This window comes from Cotesia typhae, unplaced genomic scaffold (assembly GCF_013202065.1).
Source record: "Cotesia typhae breed Kobodo isofemale line unplaced genomic scaffold, CoteBio_Ctyphae contig_59, whole genome shotgun sequence".
NCBI classification, from domain to species: domain Eukaryota; kingdom Metazoa; phylum Arthropoda; class Insecta; order Hymenoptera; family Braconidae; genus Cotesia; species Cotesia typhae.
In genome coordinates, this window is record NW_027423761.1 from 489,601 (window position 1) to 512,182 (window position 22,582).

Consider the following 22,582-nt stretch of genomic DNA (forward strand, 5'->3'; position numbering starts at 1 on the left):
TTTAGGAAAATTTTTAAGGAATTGAAAATTATAGCCCGAAAAATTTCCTAACCAAAAACCTCCTACTTTCAATAATTTTATGCATTTTCCAATGACTTATTATGTTTTTGATAAAAAATTTTATAAATTTTCCGAAATTTTGACTTCTTGATGTTTTAAGCTCAATATCTCGGAAAATATCAATTTTAAGAAAATTTTCAATCAAACTAAAATTGTAGCCCGGAAAATTTCCTAACTTACGACAGTATAATTTGCAAGTTTTTATTGATTTTCCGCTGAGAAATTAATCAAAAATGTTAAACAACAAAATTTTCCGAAAATTCTTATATTCCGATATTTAATCGTGAAAATCTTTAAAATTATCAACTGAAACTAATTTCCCGGGATAAAAACTGATAGCTGTTGAAATCCTTAACCGGAAATGTAGTTAAATGACATATTAGCTACAATAGAATAATAGATACGTAAGTTTTAATACGAGCAAGTAGCAGATCACGGTAAAAAATAGGCAATTAACGTAAAATTACCAATAATTACGTTACAACGATACATTATTTATTGTTATCGTGTGTTTAACGTTACATTGTGATACAATAGATTGTAATAAAGTGTGTGGGCGTGGTTGAGACCAAGTGGGCGGAGTTTTTTGTTAAAGATTCGAGTGTCATCGCGCATGTCTTTTTTTACAATTCGATGTCCATTATCTCAATGACTTTATTTTAGAAACTAAATGTTTTATTGCATTGTCTGATATGAAATTAAATGAGCTACTAAATATACTATTTACTGAAAAAGTTCAAGGCTTCATTTTCCGATGAGATATCAACGTCTTTTCTCTGTTAAATACAACACAAAACCATCCTAATAGATAGAAAATTTTCCGGGCTACAATTTAGGTCTGAACAAAAATTTTCCTAAAATTGATATTTTCCGAGTTATTGACCTTAAAAGATCAGAAAATCAAATTTTTTGAAAATTTAGTAAATTTTGTTTTTAAAAACTCTATAACTCATCGGAAAATTCAGATAATTATATAAAATAGAAGGTTTTTGGTTAGGAAATTTTCTGGGCTACAATTTTGGTTTCATCAAAAATTTTCCTAAAATTGATATTTTCCGAGATATTGACCTTAAAAGATCAAAAAGTCAAATTTTCGGAAAATTTACAAAATTTTCCATAAAAAACTTACTATGTCATTGGAAAATGTATAAAATTATAACAAATAGAAGGTTTCTGGTTAGGAAATTTTCCGGGTTATAATTTTTAATTCTTTCAAAATTTTCCTAAAATCAATAATTTTCCAGATATCGAGCTTCTAAGATTGAAAAATGGAATTTTCGGAAAATTTCATAATTTTTGTTTCTAAAAAGATGATTGCTCGCCGGAAAATGATTGAAAATTAAACACTAAGGATACCATTGGTTAGGAAATTTTCCGAGTAACAATTTTTCTCTGATCAAAAATTTTCCTCAAATCAATATTTTCCAAGATATCGTATCTTTTATACTCCGCGTGATTTCAAAAGAAATTTCTTTTCAAGGTCATTTTAAATTTCCCAAGCTTCTATCGAAAAAATCAAACTCCTTCAAAGTCAATTCGATCGTAAATTTTCCGCCCGATAATTTTTGTTCTCATGACTTTTTTAATATCTTTTACCGTTTAGAAGCTAAACCGAAAAAAGCAAAAAGTAACACATGAGTCATTACATTATTGTTTTAAACGACTTGAAAAATAAAAAAAAAAAAACTTCAAGACTGCAGTAATGGCGGGTGTGCAGTGAAGCGTATATCCTTTAATGCAATAATCACACGTCAGCGAGGCACTTAATGATTTATAAGTAAAAGAAAAAAACATTAGATGAGTGATTTTTTTTGTTTTCGATGTCTGGACGCGTCCCACGGTTCCGAGGGGTGAATATTGATGGATAAATTACCTATAAAAAAAATTCTCTGCCTTAGTTTTCACTATCTGAAGCTTTAAGTACGAGATAATGACTCGCACGTGCTCAAACTACCAAATTATCACCCGATCTGACACAATAATCGCATATATCTCGTAAGCTACTGGTTCGATCGGAACTGGACAGAGTTTATTCGACTCCTTATCTCAAGGACTACCCAAAAGGTCCTTATAATTTTTCCGATCCGACCGATAGATCCCGAGATATCTGCGGTCAAAGTTTAAAAGTAAGATCGCAACTTAATACAGAGTTTTTAATAAGATCGTGGATAGTTCCGGAACTAATAGTTTGATCTGAACCGGTTTAGGTTCTTTGGATTCCTTGACTCAAGGACTACCTAAGAGGTCCTTATGACCTTTTCAATCCGAGCCATAGGTTCCGAGTTATCGTCAATTTAGTAAAATTCAATTTCCTGTTTTCTCAATTTTGATAAAAATAATAACTTTTTTGGCTCTCTTTTGAAAACTTACGCTCCGATTTGAAGCCAAAAAATTTTTTTGGATTCTTTGGGTCATATTCTATGAAATAGGTCTCTTTAAGCTTTGCGATAGGACCAATAGATTCCGAGTTATCAGGCCCGATAAATAATAGTCAGTAAAATGAAAAATAATATCGGTAAGAGTTTAAAAATAAAAACTATGAAAGAATAATAAAGAGGAGGGAAACGTAAAAGGGCGCCCTCGAACCGTCGGCTATAATAGACAGCGATTGGTACAGATGGCCTGTGTGCCCGTACTTGTCACGTCACGTCCGGACGAATTTACATGCGTAAAATGATAGCATGTAAGCATACCAGCTCTCACATCCACTCAACACACGTTATGTTTATTATACAAACGTCATACGTTACTTCCGAGTTCTATCGATTTTCGTTAACAACCTAAATTCGTTATCTTTCTCGCCTTCCCGACGAAATTTATTCCGAAACTCGTCAGAGGATTTTTTTTTCTATTTAAAAAAAGAATTTGATACCTTTAAATATTAGATCCAAAAAAAGTCCAAAACCTCTGTACATAAAACAAGTGATATCTCGGATTCTAACTGCCCTATCGAGTCCTAATAAGTCTCATTCGATTCCTTGTTTCAAATACTAAAAATTTTGTAATCAACATTTTTTTCATAGGACCGATAGTTTAAAAGTTATCCTAATTAAAAAATCAAAATAATTAAATCCTCAAATCACCCTATCGAACATAATTAATTACAAAAATAACGATAACTCCTAATCTAATCATCCGATCAACTCCTACCAAGTATCATTTAATTCCTAGTCCTAAATACTACAACTTTCCTTATAAATACTTTTTTCTTAGGAGCGATAGTTTAAAAGTTATCCTGATCCAAAAATCAAGAGTTGATGCATGCAACTCGTTATCATGCATCCTGCTTGCTACATAAATGACGATAACTCCTAATCTAATTATCCGATCGACTCCTCAAAGGTCTCATTCGATTTGTTATTTCAAACACTACAAACAATTATTCATTGACTTTTTCTCTAGGATCGATAGTTTCAAAGTTACACTCATTTTTTTTCAAGAGTCCCCCCGCAAAGCCCGGGGCCCATAACCTGTAGGACGCAAGTAAGGAACAATAACCCGAAATATCGTTAATATAAATCGTTAAATACGTATCTCGGGGATTTATAAATTATATCTATTGGTCCGTCGCGATTGAAAGTAATTGAATGAAGCGGACGGTTATTTACGAATGGAATGGAATAACGTTTTATAAGCAGGAGCACATCAGCATTACCGTTTTAAGCCAGCCACACTATCTGTCCATTCATTCTATTCGTCTGTCCCTTCATTCATTCATCATTCATTTGTCGACATATAATATATCTATACATATTAAATGAAGGCTGATGCGTGTATAGCCAGTATAGTAGTAGCCCATTCAATTGATCGGTGATTGTCTAAATTATAAGATTGCTATACAATGGCTCTCATCTCGACCTATTGGGGTCCCGTTTAAGGTTACGTCATCACTTAGAAGCTTTCCATCACACACACGCACACACACACACACACACTAATATGTCATCATCAGATCACCGTCTACTACCGCCATTTTTTATTTTATTCATTTATCTCGATATAATTATAATTAATTACTCTTGTCACTTATCACCCCGAATTCCAGCTGAGGATGAGCTCGAATCAAAAAATCCTTCAGACATTTTTTGTAGTGCTTGGAATAACAAATCGAATGAGTCCAATCCGATCAAGATCGGATAATTAACTTCCGAGTAATTGGCGATTGAATTTTTACTCCTTGTTAAGTTGCCATATTCGCACTCGACTTTTATAGCGATATCTTGGAAAATATGCGAGATATCGAAAAATTGATAAGGACCTTCTTTGTAGATTAGAGATCGAGGATTCAGATAAGATACATAAAAGTCGGGAAAGTTGGACCAGTTCCCCGAAAATTTGATTTTAAATTTATCTTGAGGGTGAAAATGAGAAAATTAATGATATTAAGGATTTCTAGAGCTAGATAATGGTTTGTAGTCTCACGAAATAGACTTAGCAAGAGTTAAAGAGTTTATAATAAACTCGGTAATTAATCTAGTATTACAATTACAGAGACAAACATCCTGCAAAAGCAGAAACTCTGACTCAGATCCGTTTTGTGGGACTCCATTTCTCCATTAGTGAGTCCATTAGCCTGATGTACGTGTCCAGATACAATTCTCAGTATTTAGCGTTAGTTTTAAATTGGCTTACTGGATTTTCTTTAACTGGATTCAAGGATTTTCGTCAAGAAAACAATTAATCCTATTTTTTAAACTAAAAATTGGTCTAGCTCAAAAATTAACCATTCAATTTTATTCAACTAATTTTTTTTAGAATCTTGAGGCCCTATACTACCAAAAAGGTCCTTGTGACCTAATCGATCCGACCAGTAGTTTTCAAGTTATCGTCAACTTTGAACTTCAATCTCCGCTAAATTCCAATTTTCATGAAAATAATTATATTTTTGGCTATATTTCAAAAACTAGTGGTCCAATTTGAACCGGACCAAATTTTTTGGATTCATTGACTCAAGGATCATAAAAAAGGTTCTAATCAATTTCTTGATATCTCGCATAGTTTCCAAGATATTGCTATCAAAGTCGAGTGCGAACATGGCAACTTAACAAAGAGTAAAAATTCAATCGCCGATTACTCGGAAGCTGCTGATTCGATTGCGACTGGATTGAACTCATTGGATTCGTTGTCTCAAGGGCTGAAAAAAATATTTCGAGCGTTTTTCGATAGGACCGATAGCTCCCGAGCTATCAGGCGTCAATTGAGCCACTGTTGCAGAAATCACCGAAAAAGATATCGGAATAGATTTAAAGGCACTGGAGATACTTAAGGCCTTAACGGAGATGCATATGCGTAAAAAAAATCTAAAATCGATAGTCTGTACTCGAAAAATGGGACTGTATCGGCGATAGACCGGAACACCGTTAGTAACGCTTGGTCGCGGTTACCATCCGGTTGCTTATCAACGTGCGTTCTTTTTCCCATATTTTTATATTTTATAATAATAATAACAATAGAGGCAGTGTGGCTTTTGTGATATAGTTTTTTGGTACTTTAATTACCGACAATTCCAATACAAACGAATTTGTTTATTCACGAAGATTTTATCGGGCATTTTTTTTATTATTTTATCGTTAAATCATTATCAGTGTTTGAGTGGCTATAAATCTGAGCTACACTAGTCTCTTTCTGAGGTTTATTACTCTTCTCAGAATATTCAATAATTTTTTTTTTTTTTTTTTTTTTTTTTTTTTAACGTCAAAAGTATATATAGATATACTATATAAATCCCCGAGATACGTATTTAACGATATTTCGGGTTATTGTTCCTTACTTGCGTCCTACAGGTTATGGGCCCCGGGCTTTGCGGGGGGACTCTTGAAAAAAAATGAGTGTAACTTTGAAACTATCGATCCTAGAGAAAAAGTCAATGAATAATTGTTTGTAGTGTTTGAAATAACGAATCGAATGAGACCATTGAGGAGTCGATCGGATAATTAGATTAGGAGTTATCGTCATTTATGTAGCAAGCAGGATGCATGATAACGAGTTGCATGCATCAACTCTTGATTTTTGGATCAGGATAACTTTTAAACTATCGCTCCTAAGAAAAAAGTATTTATAAGGAAAGTTGTAGTATTTAGGACTAGGAATTAAATGATACTTGGTAGGAGTTGATCGGATGATTAGATTAGGAGTTATCGTTATTTTTGTAATTAATTATGTTCGATAGGGTGATTTGAGGATTTAATTATTTTGATTTTTTAATCAGGATAACTTTTAAACTATCGGTCCTATGAAAAAAATGTTGATTACAAAATTTTTAGTATTTGAAACAAGGAATCGAATGAGACTTATTAGGACTCGATAGGGCAGTTAGAACCTGAGATATCGGTCATTTTCCATGTAACAACTCGATATAATAATTTAGAAACGGTTACAAGGGGGTTTTTATGCTGCCATAACCTGACAGCTGTTCACCGGGGCTCCTCCTCTTCCCTCCACCATCCTACCACACACTTACATTGTTCCAGTGACTGTCCAAGTGACATAAATTACATTTTTGGTTGCTCAACCGAGTGAATTTTTTCTTTTTTTCCCCTCAGGCGCTCCAGGTTAGCTCCAATCGGCTCGCTAAGTCAACCAATCGCTTGTCCAGGTTCCGGCATTTCGAAAAGACCCCCTATTCGATGAGATCGGAAAATCTTGAGGCCGTTTGGACGAGGTCCAAGAATTTAAAAACAGCGCATAGTTTAACAGAGAGTAAGCCGTTAATTCTTGAGCTAAATAAACTTATAGTTAAGTCCTAGTCTGGGATATCTATAGTGTCTATAGTGAGTGCTCAAACGCACTTAAGGTGATTTAGGAGGAAAAACCCGAAGACGTTCATCGAACATGGCTACTTGTCCTCATCACCTTAAATCCACTCTGACACTCTAATAGATCTCGAATTCACTCGGTTAAGTATCTATAACCATTAACCATTTCCATTAGGTTACTTTGCAGCTATTATTTTGACAATCGGCATTTATTTATGTACTTACAAGACACTTAGATCATTTATTTTGTAATTTTTAAATGCCCGCGCTTAATTTAGAAATTTAAAATCGAAATTTTAACAAAAATTCAAGATTTGAAAAAATTAACTTTTTTTAAATTGACGAGAACTCGGAACCTATGGCTCAGATCAAAAAGTTGTCTGTATTTTTTATAGCCCTTGAGACAACGAATCCAACAAAATTTAACCGATGATGATCGAATAATCACTTCCGGAGATATAGAGGTTTAAATTTAAACTCTCTAATAAGTTGCTGTGTTAATTCATAACTTTGATTGCCGATATCTTGGAAGCTATTGGTAGGATTGATTAGGTCATAAGGACCTTTTAGGTCGAGTAGAACCCAAAGAACCTAAAAAAAAATTATTAGGTTCAATTCGAACGGTTAGGTTTTGAATTAAAGCCAAAAAAGTAATTATTTTGATGGAAAATTGGAAATTTGAGGATGTTGAACTAAATTGATGATATCTCGGTAACGATTGGTCGGATCGAAAAGGTCATAAGGATCTTTTAGATAGTATTGGATCTGAAGATTGTAAAAAAAATTAGTGGGTTAAAATTGAATGGTTAGTTTTTGAATTACAGCCTTTTTAGTAACTCGAGGTCCCGGAAAACTTGAAAAAATTGTAATCGGTAATTATTTGTGTAATCTAATTAAAAAAAAAAAAAATGTATTTACAAGATTAAACACATTAATAAAGTTGATTTGTAGCGTTTATCGAAGGCAAATTGGCACTGACCACACGCACGTTAAATACTTGGCGTCCCCTCTCTTCTCCCCTTAGAAAACACTATGAAAGCCCAAAGTGAGACACACAAATAGATGTGTGTGCGTGTGTGTTGCGTGTGCGCAACAGATGCGGCAAACACGCGAACCCGTGGCTTCTATGGGACATTAGGGTCGCGAACTTCGGACCTTCCGGCTCGTAGTTCGTCTAATACTCCTCGAAGTTTATATACATTTGCTTGCTTGTTATATCACATATGTTACACATGCTAATTGTTGCAAATAATAACTAATTTTTATTTTTATTTTATTCTAATTATCCTCCTCATTTTCCGATGGAATTTTTAGAACATTTGTACTTGTCGCTGCGCTATGCGTCTGGTAATTAGATTATTTATGACAAAAGTCGCCGAGAAAATTCCTATTTTCTTATTTTTAGATGTAAAATTTTTTGGAAAACTTTGAAAGGCTCTAGCTTAAAGACTTCTCAATTAAAAGTATCGATATAGGATACTTTTTCGATGGAGAATTTTCCGGGGAACAAAATGAGACCAAGAAAATTCTTTTAGAAAAATTACAGGAAAAGTTATCGCATTCGAGGTTTAAAGAGTGGAAAACTTAATTTAGGAAAATTTTTAGGTTTAAAATGGCATTTTTTGGAAAAATTATTGAGTTTAGAGGAAAATGCAAGGAAAGCTTTTTTGTAGAGAATTTTCCAAAGAAGAAAATGATATAAAGAAAAAATTTTTAAGAAAATTAGGAAAAGAGTTATCAAGGTTGGAAAAGTGAAAGAGAAAATTTAGGAAAATTGATGGAAATAAAATGGAAATTTTTGGGAAAATTATTGAGTTTAAAGGAAAATACAAAGAAAGCTTTATTGTAGAGAATTTTCCGACGAAGAAAATTATGTATAGTTGTGTTGAAAAATATGAATAGAAAGGATTGATATTAACGATAAATACACGTGTTGTGAGATTGTTATTTATAAACAAGATTTGTTTAATTGCCAAATAGAAAATCGAAGTATGAAATGTTATGTGTGATGTAGTTATTCGGTATAAAAGTAATGTTAATGTAAAAATAATTTATATTTAAGAGGGAGCGAGTAAGTAAATGTAATAAATAAAATTTGAAATAAACGTTGGCCCTAGTCAGTAGCTGTGAAATTTAACTGTGAGATTATTAATTTAAAAGCGTTATTTCTGATATGAGTGATTTAATGTAGTCGAGGGAGTTATACTCTGTGTGTTTGGCTCTCACTGTCGGCCAATGATTCATCCTAATTCCAAAAATATACTCAAAGATCGAGACACATTCCATAACTACTTCACATTTAACACAAAAAAATAAAAATTGATTTTTAATAATCATCTTTCTTAAACTTTCTCTTTCACTTTTCCAACCTTGATAACTCTTTTCCTAATTTTCCTAAAAAATTTTTCTTCAGCTCATTTTCTTCTTTGGAAAATCCTCTATAAAAAACGTCTCCTAACATTTTCTCCTAAATTGAATAATTTCAAAGTAAATCATATTCAAAAATAATCACTCGTAATTTTTTATTGAAATAAAAACTAAAACTTGAATTCTTTGTTCTCATTGTCAGCTGGGAGAATAAGAGATGGAAGGAGACGAAACAAAAAATAAAATATAATAGAAACGAATGAGAGAAAGACCAAGTTGGAGATGAGTCATCTTTAAACATGAGATTCATTAGTTTCTTAGGAAGTACATTTATAACAATCGTATCAGCTAATAATCGTGTCAATACGGGCTATTAATAACAATAATAATAATAATAATAATAATAATAATAATGATAGATATCAATAATAAGCGAAATTCTCAAAGATACGGGAGTATTGTGTTAATTTTTAACTCCCAAATCATTAAGTTACGATTTAATTCATTCTGGTGATTATTTGACGTTTATTTTCAGGAGAACTATTGGATTTAAGATAGCAATATATACCACTTTTTTGATAGAGAATTTTCCGGGGAATCGAATAAGCTAATCAAAATTTTTCTAGGAAAATTACAGGAAAAGTTATTCAAGTTTAAAACTTGACTTGAAGGAAAATTGCTAGTTACAAAAATGCAATTTTCGGAAAAATTAAAATTTACGAGAAAATTCAAAGAGACATTATTTGTGCAGAATTTTCCGCTGAAAGGAATAATATCTTGAAATTTTGAAAAATATTAATTCTAAGGGGTCAAATATGAAAAAAACAACAAATGAAAGAGTATGACTCATCAACAGGATTCTTTGTAATACTCTCTCCTTATTTAGCATACATAATCCATTGAGTCTTTCTCAATTACCCTAGCCTATGACTGTAACTTGTATTCGGTGTGATCCGCGATCTTGCTCTGCCGGGAGTCTTATACGCACAAACGCTCCAGCTTGTAAGGTGTCGCCACCAGATGGGAATTTCTCGAACTCCTGGCATTTACTCTCTCCCTAAAAGTGGGGGCAGACAAGATGAAAGGGGTCGGGAGCGGGTTTGACCTGAGAAGGGGAAATTTACAATTTAAACTTTTAAAATTCATGTCTCAACTTATTACAATACATCATTTTTTTATTACTCTCGTTAAATATATTTTTCCAACAAAATCCATTTTATTCAATTGCGAAATTATAATTTAACTTTCAATCCAAAATTACTCGGCTTGTATTAACAATTTAAAATTTCCGACGACGGTAATCGACAAATCGGTAAATTTTCTAACCAAAACCCTCTCTAGGTCTTTAATTATTCGGATATTTTCTTCGGAAAATGCTCGGAAAACTCCCACTGGTTTCCAATAAGAATAAAAACAAAACCCGAAAGGCGCAGTGCACTTTTTAGCGGGCCAATCACTGCCGAATGATAATAATCTTAACGTTTTATTTATTTTACCTTCGCGCACTCGCAGTTTTCTTGCAACCTCCCACTTTTCCACCCGGTGTCCTGATCGCAAAACTCCAAGACTTTTTCCAACTCCCAATAGATTGTGCGGAAGTTTTCCACGATAATTTCCCGAAAATTTTTCCACTTTTTAAGAATTTTCATCAAATCTGGAAAAATTTGATGTTTCACCGGGGAAAACGGTCACCGGTATCTTAAAGCCCGGAAAATTTCCGGCTGAAAAACCACCCTAACATTGAAATTTGGCCGGTAACTTCTGGAGATATAAGCGTTTGAACTAGCCTGAGGACGCTTTTTTCACTAATCTAATCTAATCAAAGTAAATTATCAAAAAATTTCTTACCTGTTGCCAGAATTGAGCTAGCAGGAAAATTCTCTCCTTCTTAAACAGCCAATCCATAGACTGCATAGCTTGGAGATCCAGAGTATTGGCCTCTGCAGCCGAGGCCTGCATCGTATTTGGCTTAAATCCCGGCGGATTTACAACCGATTTAAAATTATTATTACCACTAGAACTATTATTATTAGCAAGTGTTGCTACAAATGTGCTATTAACACCAGTCAATAAATTCCCGTGATAAGGTAAAATATTATCATGATCGTTCTTTGAGGCCGCGGACGCAGATGATGCCAATAATTGGGCACCGATAGGCGCTGACGGCCCCTGTAGACCCAGTGACGAAGCCACTTTGACGTTTTTATAACGCCTTTACCATTAAATTTATCATCTAACAACAACAGCAGCAACAACAACAACAAACAACAACAAACAACTAATCAAACGAAAATCAACAAAACTAAATAAGTACTATCAACCTCGACAAAACCACTTATCACACTTTAAAACGGCGACGTACTCGATGACGTAGCATTTTACCACTGTCTTATCACTTCACTCACTGTTTGTACACCATCACTTTAAATCCTTGACACCTTGGTGCTAATCATCTATTTAAAAGGTTTATCACCAGTTTAATGGCTTCGTAGCACAGGCAATGCTTCAAATCTAGGATTTTCCAGTTGGAGAACCTTCAGGATACTTTGTTCCAGGTGTAGGTTCAAAAAAGATGTCCAACTTGTTGATACACTTCCAGGGATCCAACGTTTTTTTTTTTTTTTAAACTAGGATTTCTAGGTGTCTGGTGCATGGAACCTTGGACTTATTGGTATCTATCACTTTGTTAGCACCACCCGAAACTTTTATAAAGGTAACCGAGTTCACCCGAAGTACCAGACGATCAGGAATCCTGAAAATAGTTGATGACTCCAGATGATTTAAGCTTCTATAAACTGGTACCGGGTTCGGATAACTGTCTGCTGGTGATAATCAACCAGAATATTGATGACCAATCAGCTGGGTTAATGTAAACTCGAACAATCAACGTTAAAATCACTTTCAATCAAAAAACACAGACACTAATATCATCAGAATCGGTTCGACCGTTGATTGTAAACTGATTAGTATTGATACTAATAAACTGGAACGGCTGGATGACCCGCTCGGACAGGCTTCTAACCTGAAACTAAGAGCCAGTCAACGGTTTGATGCAGATCAAGTAGGCGGTGCTTATCGGTGGTGGGGAGGAGGCGTGACTTTGAGAGGTAGGGGCTGTCCCCGCTAATCAGAGCACCATTCAGCGCCCCACTACCGGCAAACTCCGCCTCGGAGACGTGCCAAGCAACAGGGGGCGCAACGGAGTCTCCGATCGAGTGGGGAGGGATCAACGGGTAACGGGTTGGAGTTATAAAGGATCGGGGTAAAGACGTTATGTTACATTGGGACGGAATCGGAGGCTGGTTCCTTTTCTGTATCTCGATATATTTCCCTCCCCCACAGAGGACTTATTGCTTCCCTCTCCTTTTTTTGTAACCCCTTTTTTCATTATTATTCGAGAGGGGACCAGGAGAGGCCAAGGGAGCCCTGAGAAGGAGAGGGGGCTATACAAGAGGCAAAAACTCTAATAAAGATCTACCCGCCTCCGACCTTCTCCTTCTTACAATCGACTATTTTATTTATTAGATAAGATTTTTTTAAGGAAAATTTGCATTGAAAATATTTTCAATTTTCCTGGAATTTTTTTGGAAAATTTCATTTTTCCGAAAAAAAATTTTTTTTTTGTGAAAATTTAAGACACTTTTCATTTCGGAAAATTTTGACATTTTTCCAGCCGGAAAAATTTTCCTGGAATTCTCCAGAAAAATTAATTTTTCCACAAATAAACTTTTTTTTGATGGAAATTTAAGACACTTTCCATTCCAGATAACTTTAACATTTTTCTAGCTGGAAAAATTCTCCAGAAAAATTTCACTTTTCCTGGAAAAAATTTTTTTGTAGAAATTTAAAACACTTAATTCCGGAAAATTTTAACATTTTTCCAGCTGGAAAAATTTTCTAGAAAAAATTTACTTTTTCCAGAAAAAAATTTGTAATACTGTCAAAAAATTATTTTTCCGAAATTTATGACACTTTTCCATTAAAAATGTATTTTTCCGGAAAATTTATAAGATACTCGTCTGGAGAAAAATAAAAATTGTCGATTGACAAAAGGAAAAACTTATAATTTAAATTAAGACTATATGTGACGGTTGTGAAAATATTATTATCAAAAAAAATAATAATCTAATATATCTTTCCGTATTATTGTTATTTTTTATTTATTTTATTTAATTTTTTTTTTTTTTTTACGTAACAGACATAAATTGGCACGCACTTTCAATGTTTCGATACGTTTATTTTGTAAATTAAACGAATAATGATAATATTGTGCAATCGCTCGCAATAATAATGTGCGATGTATTGAGAAACATTTAGATTGGATGCAAAGATATTTTTAACGACACACTATTTAAACACACGTACACTTAAACAATTCATCTTTACGTGGTTTGAAAATAATTTTGAAGAATTTTTATTGTACCGGAAAATTCATGGAAAATTGCGTACAGCTTCCGAAAGTGTACTATGACGGCGGAATTTTGTTACGAGTCGAAGTAATTGCAGGGAAATTTTCTGGAAGAAAATTCGTGGAATTTTTCTGGAAGAAAATTTACGGAAAATTTTTGTTTAATATTTTAGAATTTTCGACACAAAAAATTTTTTTGCGATAAAATTGTTTCGAAGAAAATTTAAAGAATTTTTGTGAGAAAATTGGAAAATTAAAGAAAATTGTGTTATTTTTATGAAGCATTTTTAAATTAGTCAAAGAGTTCAATAGACGTCCCGTAAATGGAAAAGTAAAAACAGGAAAATAATTTAATTAAAATTTCGGAAAAATTTTAGAATTTCTTTCGTAAAATTAAATTTTCAATTGAAAATTATTTCTTAACACTTTTCACAAAATTTGTACACGCTTTATATTAGCTTCAATCTGACGAAATTCGTTCGATTTTAATTACAATTTTTTACGATAAAAGTAAATTAAATTTAATAAAACTTCGAGAAAATTTTAGGAAAATTGAACACCAATATTTGAATTTCACCGGAAAATAATTATAATTTCCTTTTTATTTTTCATTAAAGTCATTGTATACTTATTATAACTTTCACACGCTTTTGTTCATTTTATTTTTTAATGTTTTCTTTAGATATTTTTTATAACTACAAGTACAATTATTATTTTTAAAAAATCACTCGTAAAAATTTTTCACTATTTCGACAGTATAATTTTTTACCGAAAAATTTTTCATGAAAAATCACGTAATTTTTCTTTCGGAAATGCTTCATAGAGAGTTAAGAAATATTTTCTAAAAGGGAATTTAAATTTGCCTCGGAAAAATCAAGAAAAGTTTTAAATTTTTAGAAAATTTGTAAGATTAAATATTTTTAAACTAATACAATTTTACAGTAAAATTTCCTGGATATTTTTTAGATCCACAATTATGAAATAAATTTTTGTATCGAGACACTTTAAATTCAATTGTTTTCTCGAGAAAATTGTCAATGAAAACTTATCGAGGAATATTCTCTAATTTTTGCAGATAATAACTCTTAATCCGCCGAAAATTTTCAAAATAATCTAAGTTAATCTTTAAACTTTCAATTATTCTCAATTAATTTTCCGAAATTTCTAATTATTTTCAGAATTTTCCACGAAAATAAAAAACTTTCTTTCTCAAAAAAATCTTCAATAAATTCCAGTATTTATTTCTATAAATTTTCCATTAATTTTATTCACATATTTTATTATTTTTCTTCACAAACTCAGAAAATCATTGGTTAAATTTTCCGGAAAATTTAAACTAAAAATTTCCACTTTTCATCTGTCAAAAATTAAAAATAATTTTTCTCAAAAATTAATAAATTTTTCTAATTTTTAACTCATAATTTTCCTACTAAAATTTTCCACTATTTTTTCAATCATTTTCCTATCAAAAATATATTTTCTTATATTTTCCATGAAATTTTAAAATTTTCCATAAAAATTTAAAAACTGAAAATTTTTATCATAAAAAATAAAATTTTTCCTTTTTCCGAAATTTCCGCCAAAAAAATATAAATTTCCTAAAAAATGTCACTTTTCTTAAAAATTTCCAAATTTTCCGAATTTTCACAAAATTTTCTCACTCAGCAAAAAAAACATTCACTAAAAAAAAAAAAAAATTCCTAATCAAAATAAAATAAAAAAAAAAACGCTGAAGTATGTATCTCATAAATTACGCGGAATAAATACTCTATACTCATCATTTCTTCGGTCACACGGTACTCAATAGCGAGTTCTCTAACATTGCTTCTACCTATCCTTTATCTCTATCTCCGTGTCTCCATATCCATATACCCCGATAAAAAAATATTAAATGCCACTAACAACATCACAATAATACAAAAAAAAAAAAAAAAAAAAAAAAAAAAAAATTAATATATCATCTTTGTATTAAATATTTAAAACAACTTCATTTAAAATAACAACTCATGACAATCCGAGCCGACGATTGTAATAATAAACCTCTGCAACTCTAAAAACTATCGCGTTTATCAGATTAAAAATTCTACTTTGCGGTCAAGATCCTCCTGTCTCGTATTTAAGTCTCTATTATCACTAACTCGGAATGATAAACACTCAATTCGCTGATTCGCGACTTATTTTTTATCTTAAAATTCTTCGCCACATAATTCGGCAATGAATCAAAATTTTTACAACATTGACCCACTTTTTGGAAACGTCACGATCCGGGCTACAATTTTAGTCCTTCATGATATTTTCCTCCGAGCAATAGATCGCGAGATAATCGCGGAAGAACAAATTCCGCGGTTTTAACTCGCGGATTAATTCGCGGATTGGTTTTTCCAAGTTTTCCGGGATTAGGAAAAGTCAAATTTGAAACCTGAGGAGTGCTTTAGAAAGCTGAGAAGAAGAGCTACAAGCTTTGTAGAAAATAATTTTGCCATCCGAGTGATAGATTCCGAGAAAATCGCGGTTAAAAGTCAATTCGCGGATTTTTAAGCCGCGACATGCTTTTTTGGGCCTTAGGGGCCTCAGGAAAATTTTTTTCGGGAAACCTAGGGATATTTTTGGAAAGCTTAGAAAATTTTCCAGAAATTTTGTATGATTAAGTTTTTTGATTCGAGTGATAGTTTCCGAGAAAATCGCGATTGAAAGTAAATTCGCGGGAATTTCAAAGAAAAACAGAATTTTCCGAAAATTTTCCGGAAATTCTTTTCGGAAAATTCTTAAAATTTTTTTTTGATAAAATTCACAACACGTCACATCACAAAAAAATGAAATAAATAAAAAATTCACCTTCACTCAAAAATATCGCGACCGTTTTTGGAAAAATTAATTAAAAAAAATTTTCCAAAAAAATTTTCACAGCACGAGCTTGAGTACAAGCTCTCACACGGCCTGCGTTCTGGCCAAGACTAACCGCGAGGTGTGTTGTCAGCCCCCTCGCGGGTCATCCCTCTTACGCACGAAATTCCCTGGAAAAATTTTGTCCCAACTGGAGAAAAGTTTTCCCAAAAATTTTCCGTAAAATTTAATTTTTCCTCGAAAATTCTTCCAGAAAAATTTTCCAAATTTTAGGAATAAAATTTTCGTCTGGAGTGGGGGAAATTCTTCCGATATCGACCGAAGTTCTGCCGGCTGGAACGCAGAGAGCTGGACAATAATTTATCCACCGGTGTTTGCCGAGTGAGAGCTCGATTTCACGAAGCCCGTGTAGTGGTGCCGTCTGCCGGAAAAAATAGGAACTAGGAGATTTTATAGGGCGATGTCCTGGAGAATTATTTCCAGCGAAATTGATCGGAAATTTTTTTTAATAAAATTCTTTCGGAAAATTTTTCTAAAAATTTTTTCTCCACTAGAATTTTCGGGTTTTTCCGGGGGAATTTTTTTAGAGTAGGGGTACGCATGCGTCGATGGGTGATTGGAGACTTGAAGGGTATTGGAGACGAGTTATCGGCGATATTGGTGAGTTCAATAGGTGATTGGAAAGGTGCAAAGCCGCGGAGTCGCGGATTTTTAAATTTACAATTCCATTTTTGGGGTCTTGGTTTGATTTTTGGAGTTTATCTTGAAAAATATTGAGTTTAGGAAAATTTTTAATGAATACAAAATTATAGCCCGGGAAATTTCCTAACCTACGTGGTTCTAATTTGTTCAAAAATTTTCATTCATTCCCAAAAAATTCACGATTTCTATCTAAAATTTTCAAAAATTCATAAAAAATTCCAGTTTTTCCTTAAAACCTTCCATAACTCGGAAAATATTGATTTTAGGGAAATTTTTAAAGAATACAAAATTATAGCCCGGAAAATTTCCTACTGAAAATTGCTCCAAAGTTTTCCAAAAATTTCTATTTATCCCTCAAAATTTCTATTTTAAAATTAAAAATTCTCAAAATATGACTTTTTTGTTTAAAATCGCTCATAACTGGAAAAATATCAATTTCTGGAAAAATTTTACTGATTCCAAAAATGCAGTCCGGAAAATTTTGTAACTCAAATACTCGTCAGTCGTTAGAAAATAACTTTTCGTTTTTCGTGAAATAAAAAAATTAATTCCAATAACTTTCACCGAGTTTAAAACGAATTTTCAGAAATTGAAAATGGAGCGTAAAAATATTTTTATGACAGATAAATTTATCTTGTCTCTGCGGCTACCGGCCATAAATAATATTTTAAAATTTGGGTAACTGTAACGTTTAATGGTCAGTTAAGTGTCATGTGGTGAGGTGAAGCAAGTCCTAGACTTTACTTTTAAAAATCCACAATATCCTTTTCTTTTATTTTCTCTCCCTCTGGAGGGTCTCGGGTCGAGCCTTACTCACCCTCTCTCTCTTTCTCTCTCTGACTGCTATTGAAAAATCTAAAACTTGAGTTTACGTCACTCTTTCTTCCCTTATTTAAACTCAACACGTTTCCAAATACTAACCGTTTAAATTTCAATCCAGACAAAACCAAGTTCAAGTCGCTCTATGGCTCTTCTTACCGTTTCCCTAAAGCCCTTGGAACTTATGTGGACGAGGTTATTATGTAACCTTTATGTTGTTCCCTTTTTCCTTTTTTTTTTTTTTTATTTGCTTCGGAAAAAGGAAAATGAAAAGTTTTACACTAATTTTTTTAATTTTTACGAGCTAGACGCCGCTGGATAAAATTACCAAGCTTCTGACTGGATTTCTTGAAATTTTTCTAACATTTTCGCTAGAGAATTTTCCGACCTGCAATTTTTGGAATCAGTAAAATTTTCTAGAAATTGATATTTTTCCAGTTATGAGCGATTTTAAACAAAAAAGTCATATTTTGAGAATTTTTAATTTTAAAATAGAAATTTTGAGGGATAAATAGGAATTTTTGGAAAACTTTGGAGCAATTTTCAGTAGGAAATTTTCCGGGCTATAATTTTGTATTCTTTAAAATTTTCCCTAAAATCAATATTTTCCGAGTTACAGCCAATTTTACAAAAAGAAACTTTCCTGTAATCCTAAAAATTCCTAAAATTAACTTTTTAAATTCAAAAATTCTTTTTATCTCCTACTATTTTTCCAGACCTAACCCTATTAAAAAATAGAAAATTTTCCGAGTTAAAATTTCTTATTCTTTAAAAATTTTCCTAAAATCAATATTTTCCTAGTTACAGCCATTTAAAAGAGAAAATTCTCATTAATTCGCCTGATTTCTAAAATTCGGTTTTTAAAATTCAAAATTTCAATTAATTTTCCAAAATTTTTCCAGACTTGAGTAGTGTTTGAAATCGGAAATTTTCCGAGCTAAAATTTTCTATTCTTTAAAAATTTTCCTAAAATTAGTATTTTCTGAGCTAGAGCCATTTTTATATAAAAATTTTCGGAAAATTCTATTAAAAACTCTTAAATTTTCTATAAAAGTAGTAGTAAATTATTAAATATATACATAGTTAATAAGTAAAATAGCTCCGGTAAGTGAAATTTCAAGATATGGAAGAATAGAAGGAGGAATAATAAAAAAAGAAAGAAAGAATAAAAGAGTAATAAGATTTAGCAAAGATGGATGTTTGTTAAATATTAAATCGTGCTGTGACTTGAAACCGTTGTTTATAATTATTATTAACAGCATCAGCAGATCTTTTAAGTCATACTCTCAGATCGGTTGTGTATATATATATATATATATATATATATATATATATATATATATATATATATATATATATATATATATATATATATATAGAGTAAAAGAGCGGAATTCTTTAGCAGCAATTATTTTGTTGGGCATTACAAAACAATTGGGTTGTGTTAGATTATTCGATGCAATGTAGACGCTACTGCAAATGAAACGTGAGGAAACGCCACTGTAATGGATGAATAAATTACTTTTGTTATGTAACTTCTATTAAATACTTTTTTATAAATGTTATTATTACCTTTTATTACATATTTTATTCTGTCAAACTAAAATTGAGTTTCGCTTTCCTAACTTCGAGATTTTAATTGGCTGTAACTTGGAAAATATTGAGTTTAAGAAAATTTTTTAAGAATAAAAAATTCTAGCTAAGAAAATTTCCGATTCCAAACACTACTCAAGTCTGGAAAAATTTTGGAAAATTAGTGAGATTTTAAAAATTTTTTTAATTTAATTTAGAAATTTGGAAAATTTTTAAGAATTTTTTCTTTTAAATTACTGTAAGTCGGAAAATTATCAATTTAGGAAAATTTTTATTGATTACGAAATTGTAGCCCGGAAAATTTACTATCTCTTAACAAGCTCAGGTTTAGGAAAATTTTGAAAACTGTAAGGAATTTTTGAATTTGAAAATTAAATTTTAGAAATTTGGAAAATGATTCAGAATTTTTCTTACATTTAATTGACTGTAACTTGGAAAATATTGAGTTTAGGAAAATTATTAAAGAATAAAAAATTTTAGCCCGGAAAATTATCGATTTCAAACACTACTCAGGTCTGGAAAAATTTTGGAAAATTAGTTTGAATTTTCAATTTTAAAAACCGAATTTTCGAAATTAGACGAATTAATGAGAATTTTTTCTTTTTAAATGGCTCTAATTCGGAAAATATTGATTTTAGGAAAATTTTTAGAGAATACAAAAATCTACCTCGGAAAATTTCCTATCCAAAGCTTTCCAAATTTTCTTAAAAATTTTAATTTAACCTCCAAAATTTTGAGTTTTAAATTCTGAATCCTCAAAATTACCTCAAAAAAAATTAATCTCCTTCTTAAAAACGGCTCATAACTCCGAAACTACCAATTTTTCAAAAATTTTCACTGATTCCAAAATGACTCCCCAGAAAATTTCCTAACTCACGCACTCCCAATTTTTTCACTTCCCCCCACCCGTTCCCCGTATTTCTGCATTTAAATCCAGGAGAAAAAAATTCTCACCAGCGTCCGTTAAAATTCAAAAATTAATTATCATTAAATAAATATAATAAATAAATTATCTTACCCTTTAGTGTACAGAGAGGCCCTAAAATAGGGCCCTAAATTAAATAATTAATTTATGTCCAATAAACGTGAGAAAAAAAGGCAGCTCCGATAAATAAATTCAAATAAAATCGCTACGGTTTTATTTTAATTGTAATTTATTATTTCTGGTCCAGGATTTAAAACGCGTTTTTAAAGGGGAAGTGGGGGGGGGGGGGGTAGGAAATTTAAGTATTTAAAATTCGGCATAAATATTAATTTGGTATTAATTTAACTGGAGAATAATGTTGAGTATGTTTTAGCATATCGAGAATAATTTAATAATTTAATAATTTAATAATGATGGGTGTATAAATATCAGAAAGTACCCTTGAGTTTATTTGGTGGATGTAATATCGGGTGCAGCGTCACATTTTAATAAAGGCGCTGCTCGTTGAGTCTCACAGAGAACATTGAGCCGCTTTGTTTGCTAATGGAACAAGATAAAAGAACAAACTGGTTCGTTTTGGTACGTCCTATGATATATATAATATTGTTCGGATCCGAGGAGCCTTCTGAAGGTATCTAAGGGCTGCTTTGCATACCAGCTACCGGTGTCGGTTTTTATTGTTTAGTCATTTCTATGTGAATTACAATTCAAATTGCGAGACGTTCAGTGATCGATGTTGGAATATTTTTTTTTTTTTTTTTTTTTTAGTTTGTTCGGATTGAAGTTATTCGCGCAAACGTGGGAAAGTTTTAAGGGGTGGAAATTATCTTAATGAATTTTAATTAAGAAAATTTATTAATAAATAATCATAAAAGTTGTTTTAGAAATAATTAAAAATTTTCCAAAAATTATCCATGAAAATTTTCTCAAAATAATCATTAAAATTTGTGGAAAAAAATTTTTACAAGTAAAAAAAATATTTTATATTATTAATCATAAAAATTTCCTTTAAATTATTAATAAAGATTTTAAAATTACTCATAAAAATTTAAAAATAACAAATCATAATCCCTTTAAAATGGCCCATAAAAATTTACTCAAAATCTGTTAAAAATGACCCGTAAAAATTAATTTAAAATGACCCATAAAATTTTCTTAAAAATTTAATTTTTAATGTCTTTTTGAGCTTACTATAGATGGTATAAAATAAAATCCGTTCAATCAAAGCCCTTAAAATAGCTTACAGAATTTAAAAAAAAAAAAAAAAAAAAAAATAAAATAATCGAAGAAAAAAAAAGAGAAGGATCGTTCTTCGAAGTTTAAAGTTCATATGGAAAGTAGTAATGCGCATTAGTTCACTATTTTAACCCACAGAATAATGATATTAAATATATATAGAAAGGAAATATATGAAAGGATAAAAGTGCCCGACACCCTTCATAAAGAAAATAAAAAAAAAAAACTAAATAAAATAAAAATAAAAATAATAAAATGATTGAAATTGATAAAAGTTGCGGATGAGGATGCAAATTTGTTGTTCCGATCGTAAAAGAAATATTCAAATAAGGGAGCATGTGCTCGAACCCTTTCTTATATATTTTTATTGTCAATGTAAGAATAAGTTGGGAAGAGTTTTTTGTGCCCGATCTGGCCGGTCAATAACAATGATAATAGTTATAATAGTCGAATAAGGGGAAAGTGGGGGGGAAATATAAGCGTCCCTATTAAACCGTACGATCGAATATTTGCATACAGCGCGTTTATTTCCTGTCATTTTATTTATACAGGGGTTAGTCCTTTTCTCTCTTTCCTCTCTTTACTTCTGAATCAAAGGATCTGATTTAAGAGAAGAAAGAGAGAGAGAGAGAGAGTACTAAATATCTTATAGACCTTGAGGTGGCTATTGAGTTTGAGTTTGGTCCAGATGCTGATCCATTAATCCATCCGTGTCACAGTAATAATATTATATTATAAGAGTAAGAGATTCTTCATACATATATGTACAGTTTACACGTATAGTTCCCATGACGGGGACCTAGTTTTTTGGTTTTTTCGGACCAGTTCGACGGGTGATAGCATTTTAAAATCTAACTGTGGTTTTGATTCAAG

The 22,582-nt window shown here is 31.6% G+C and overlaps 1 protein-coding gene across 9 annotated transcripts in view; it reads right to left on the reverse strand.

Moving 5' to 3' along the window:
• Cut (homeobox protein, cut) overlaps positions 1-16,520 on the reverse strand; it is a 62,394-nt gene extending 45,874 nt beyond the window's left edge. For 8 of the 9 annotated variants that reach the window (XM_074250698.1, XM_074250693.1, XM_074250697.1 and 5 more), the window contains exons 1-2: positions 16,426-16,520; positions 11,031-12,210 (exon numbers count right to left, since the gene is read on the reverse strand). In XM_074250698.1, coding sequence (XP_074106799.1) covers positions 11,031-11,141 — 111 coding nt within the window. In that variant the 5' untranslated portion in view covers positions 11,142-12,210; positions 16,426-16,520. Of the gene's footprint in view, positions 1-11,030; positions 12,264-16,425 lie in introns of those variants that run through there. The other variant, XM_074250691.1, reaches the window with a different exon arrangement.
• Positions 16,521-22,582: the final 6,062 nt, after the last annotated feature.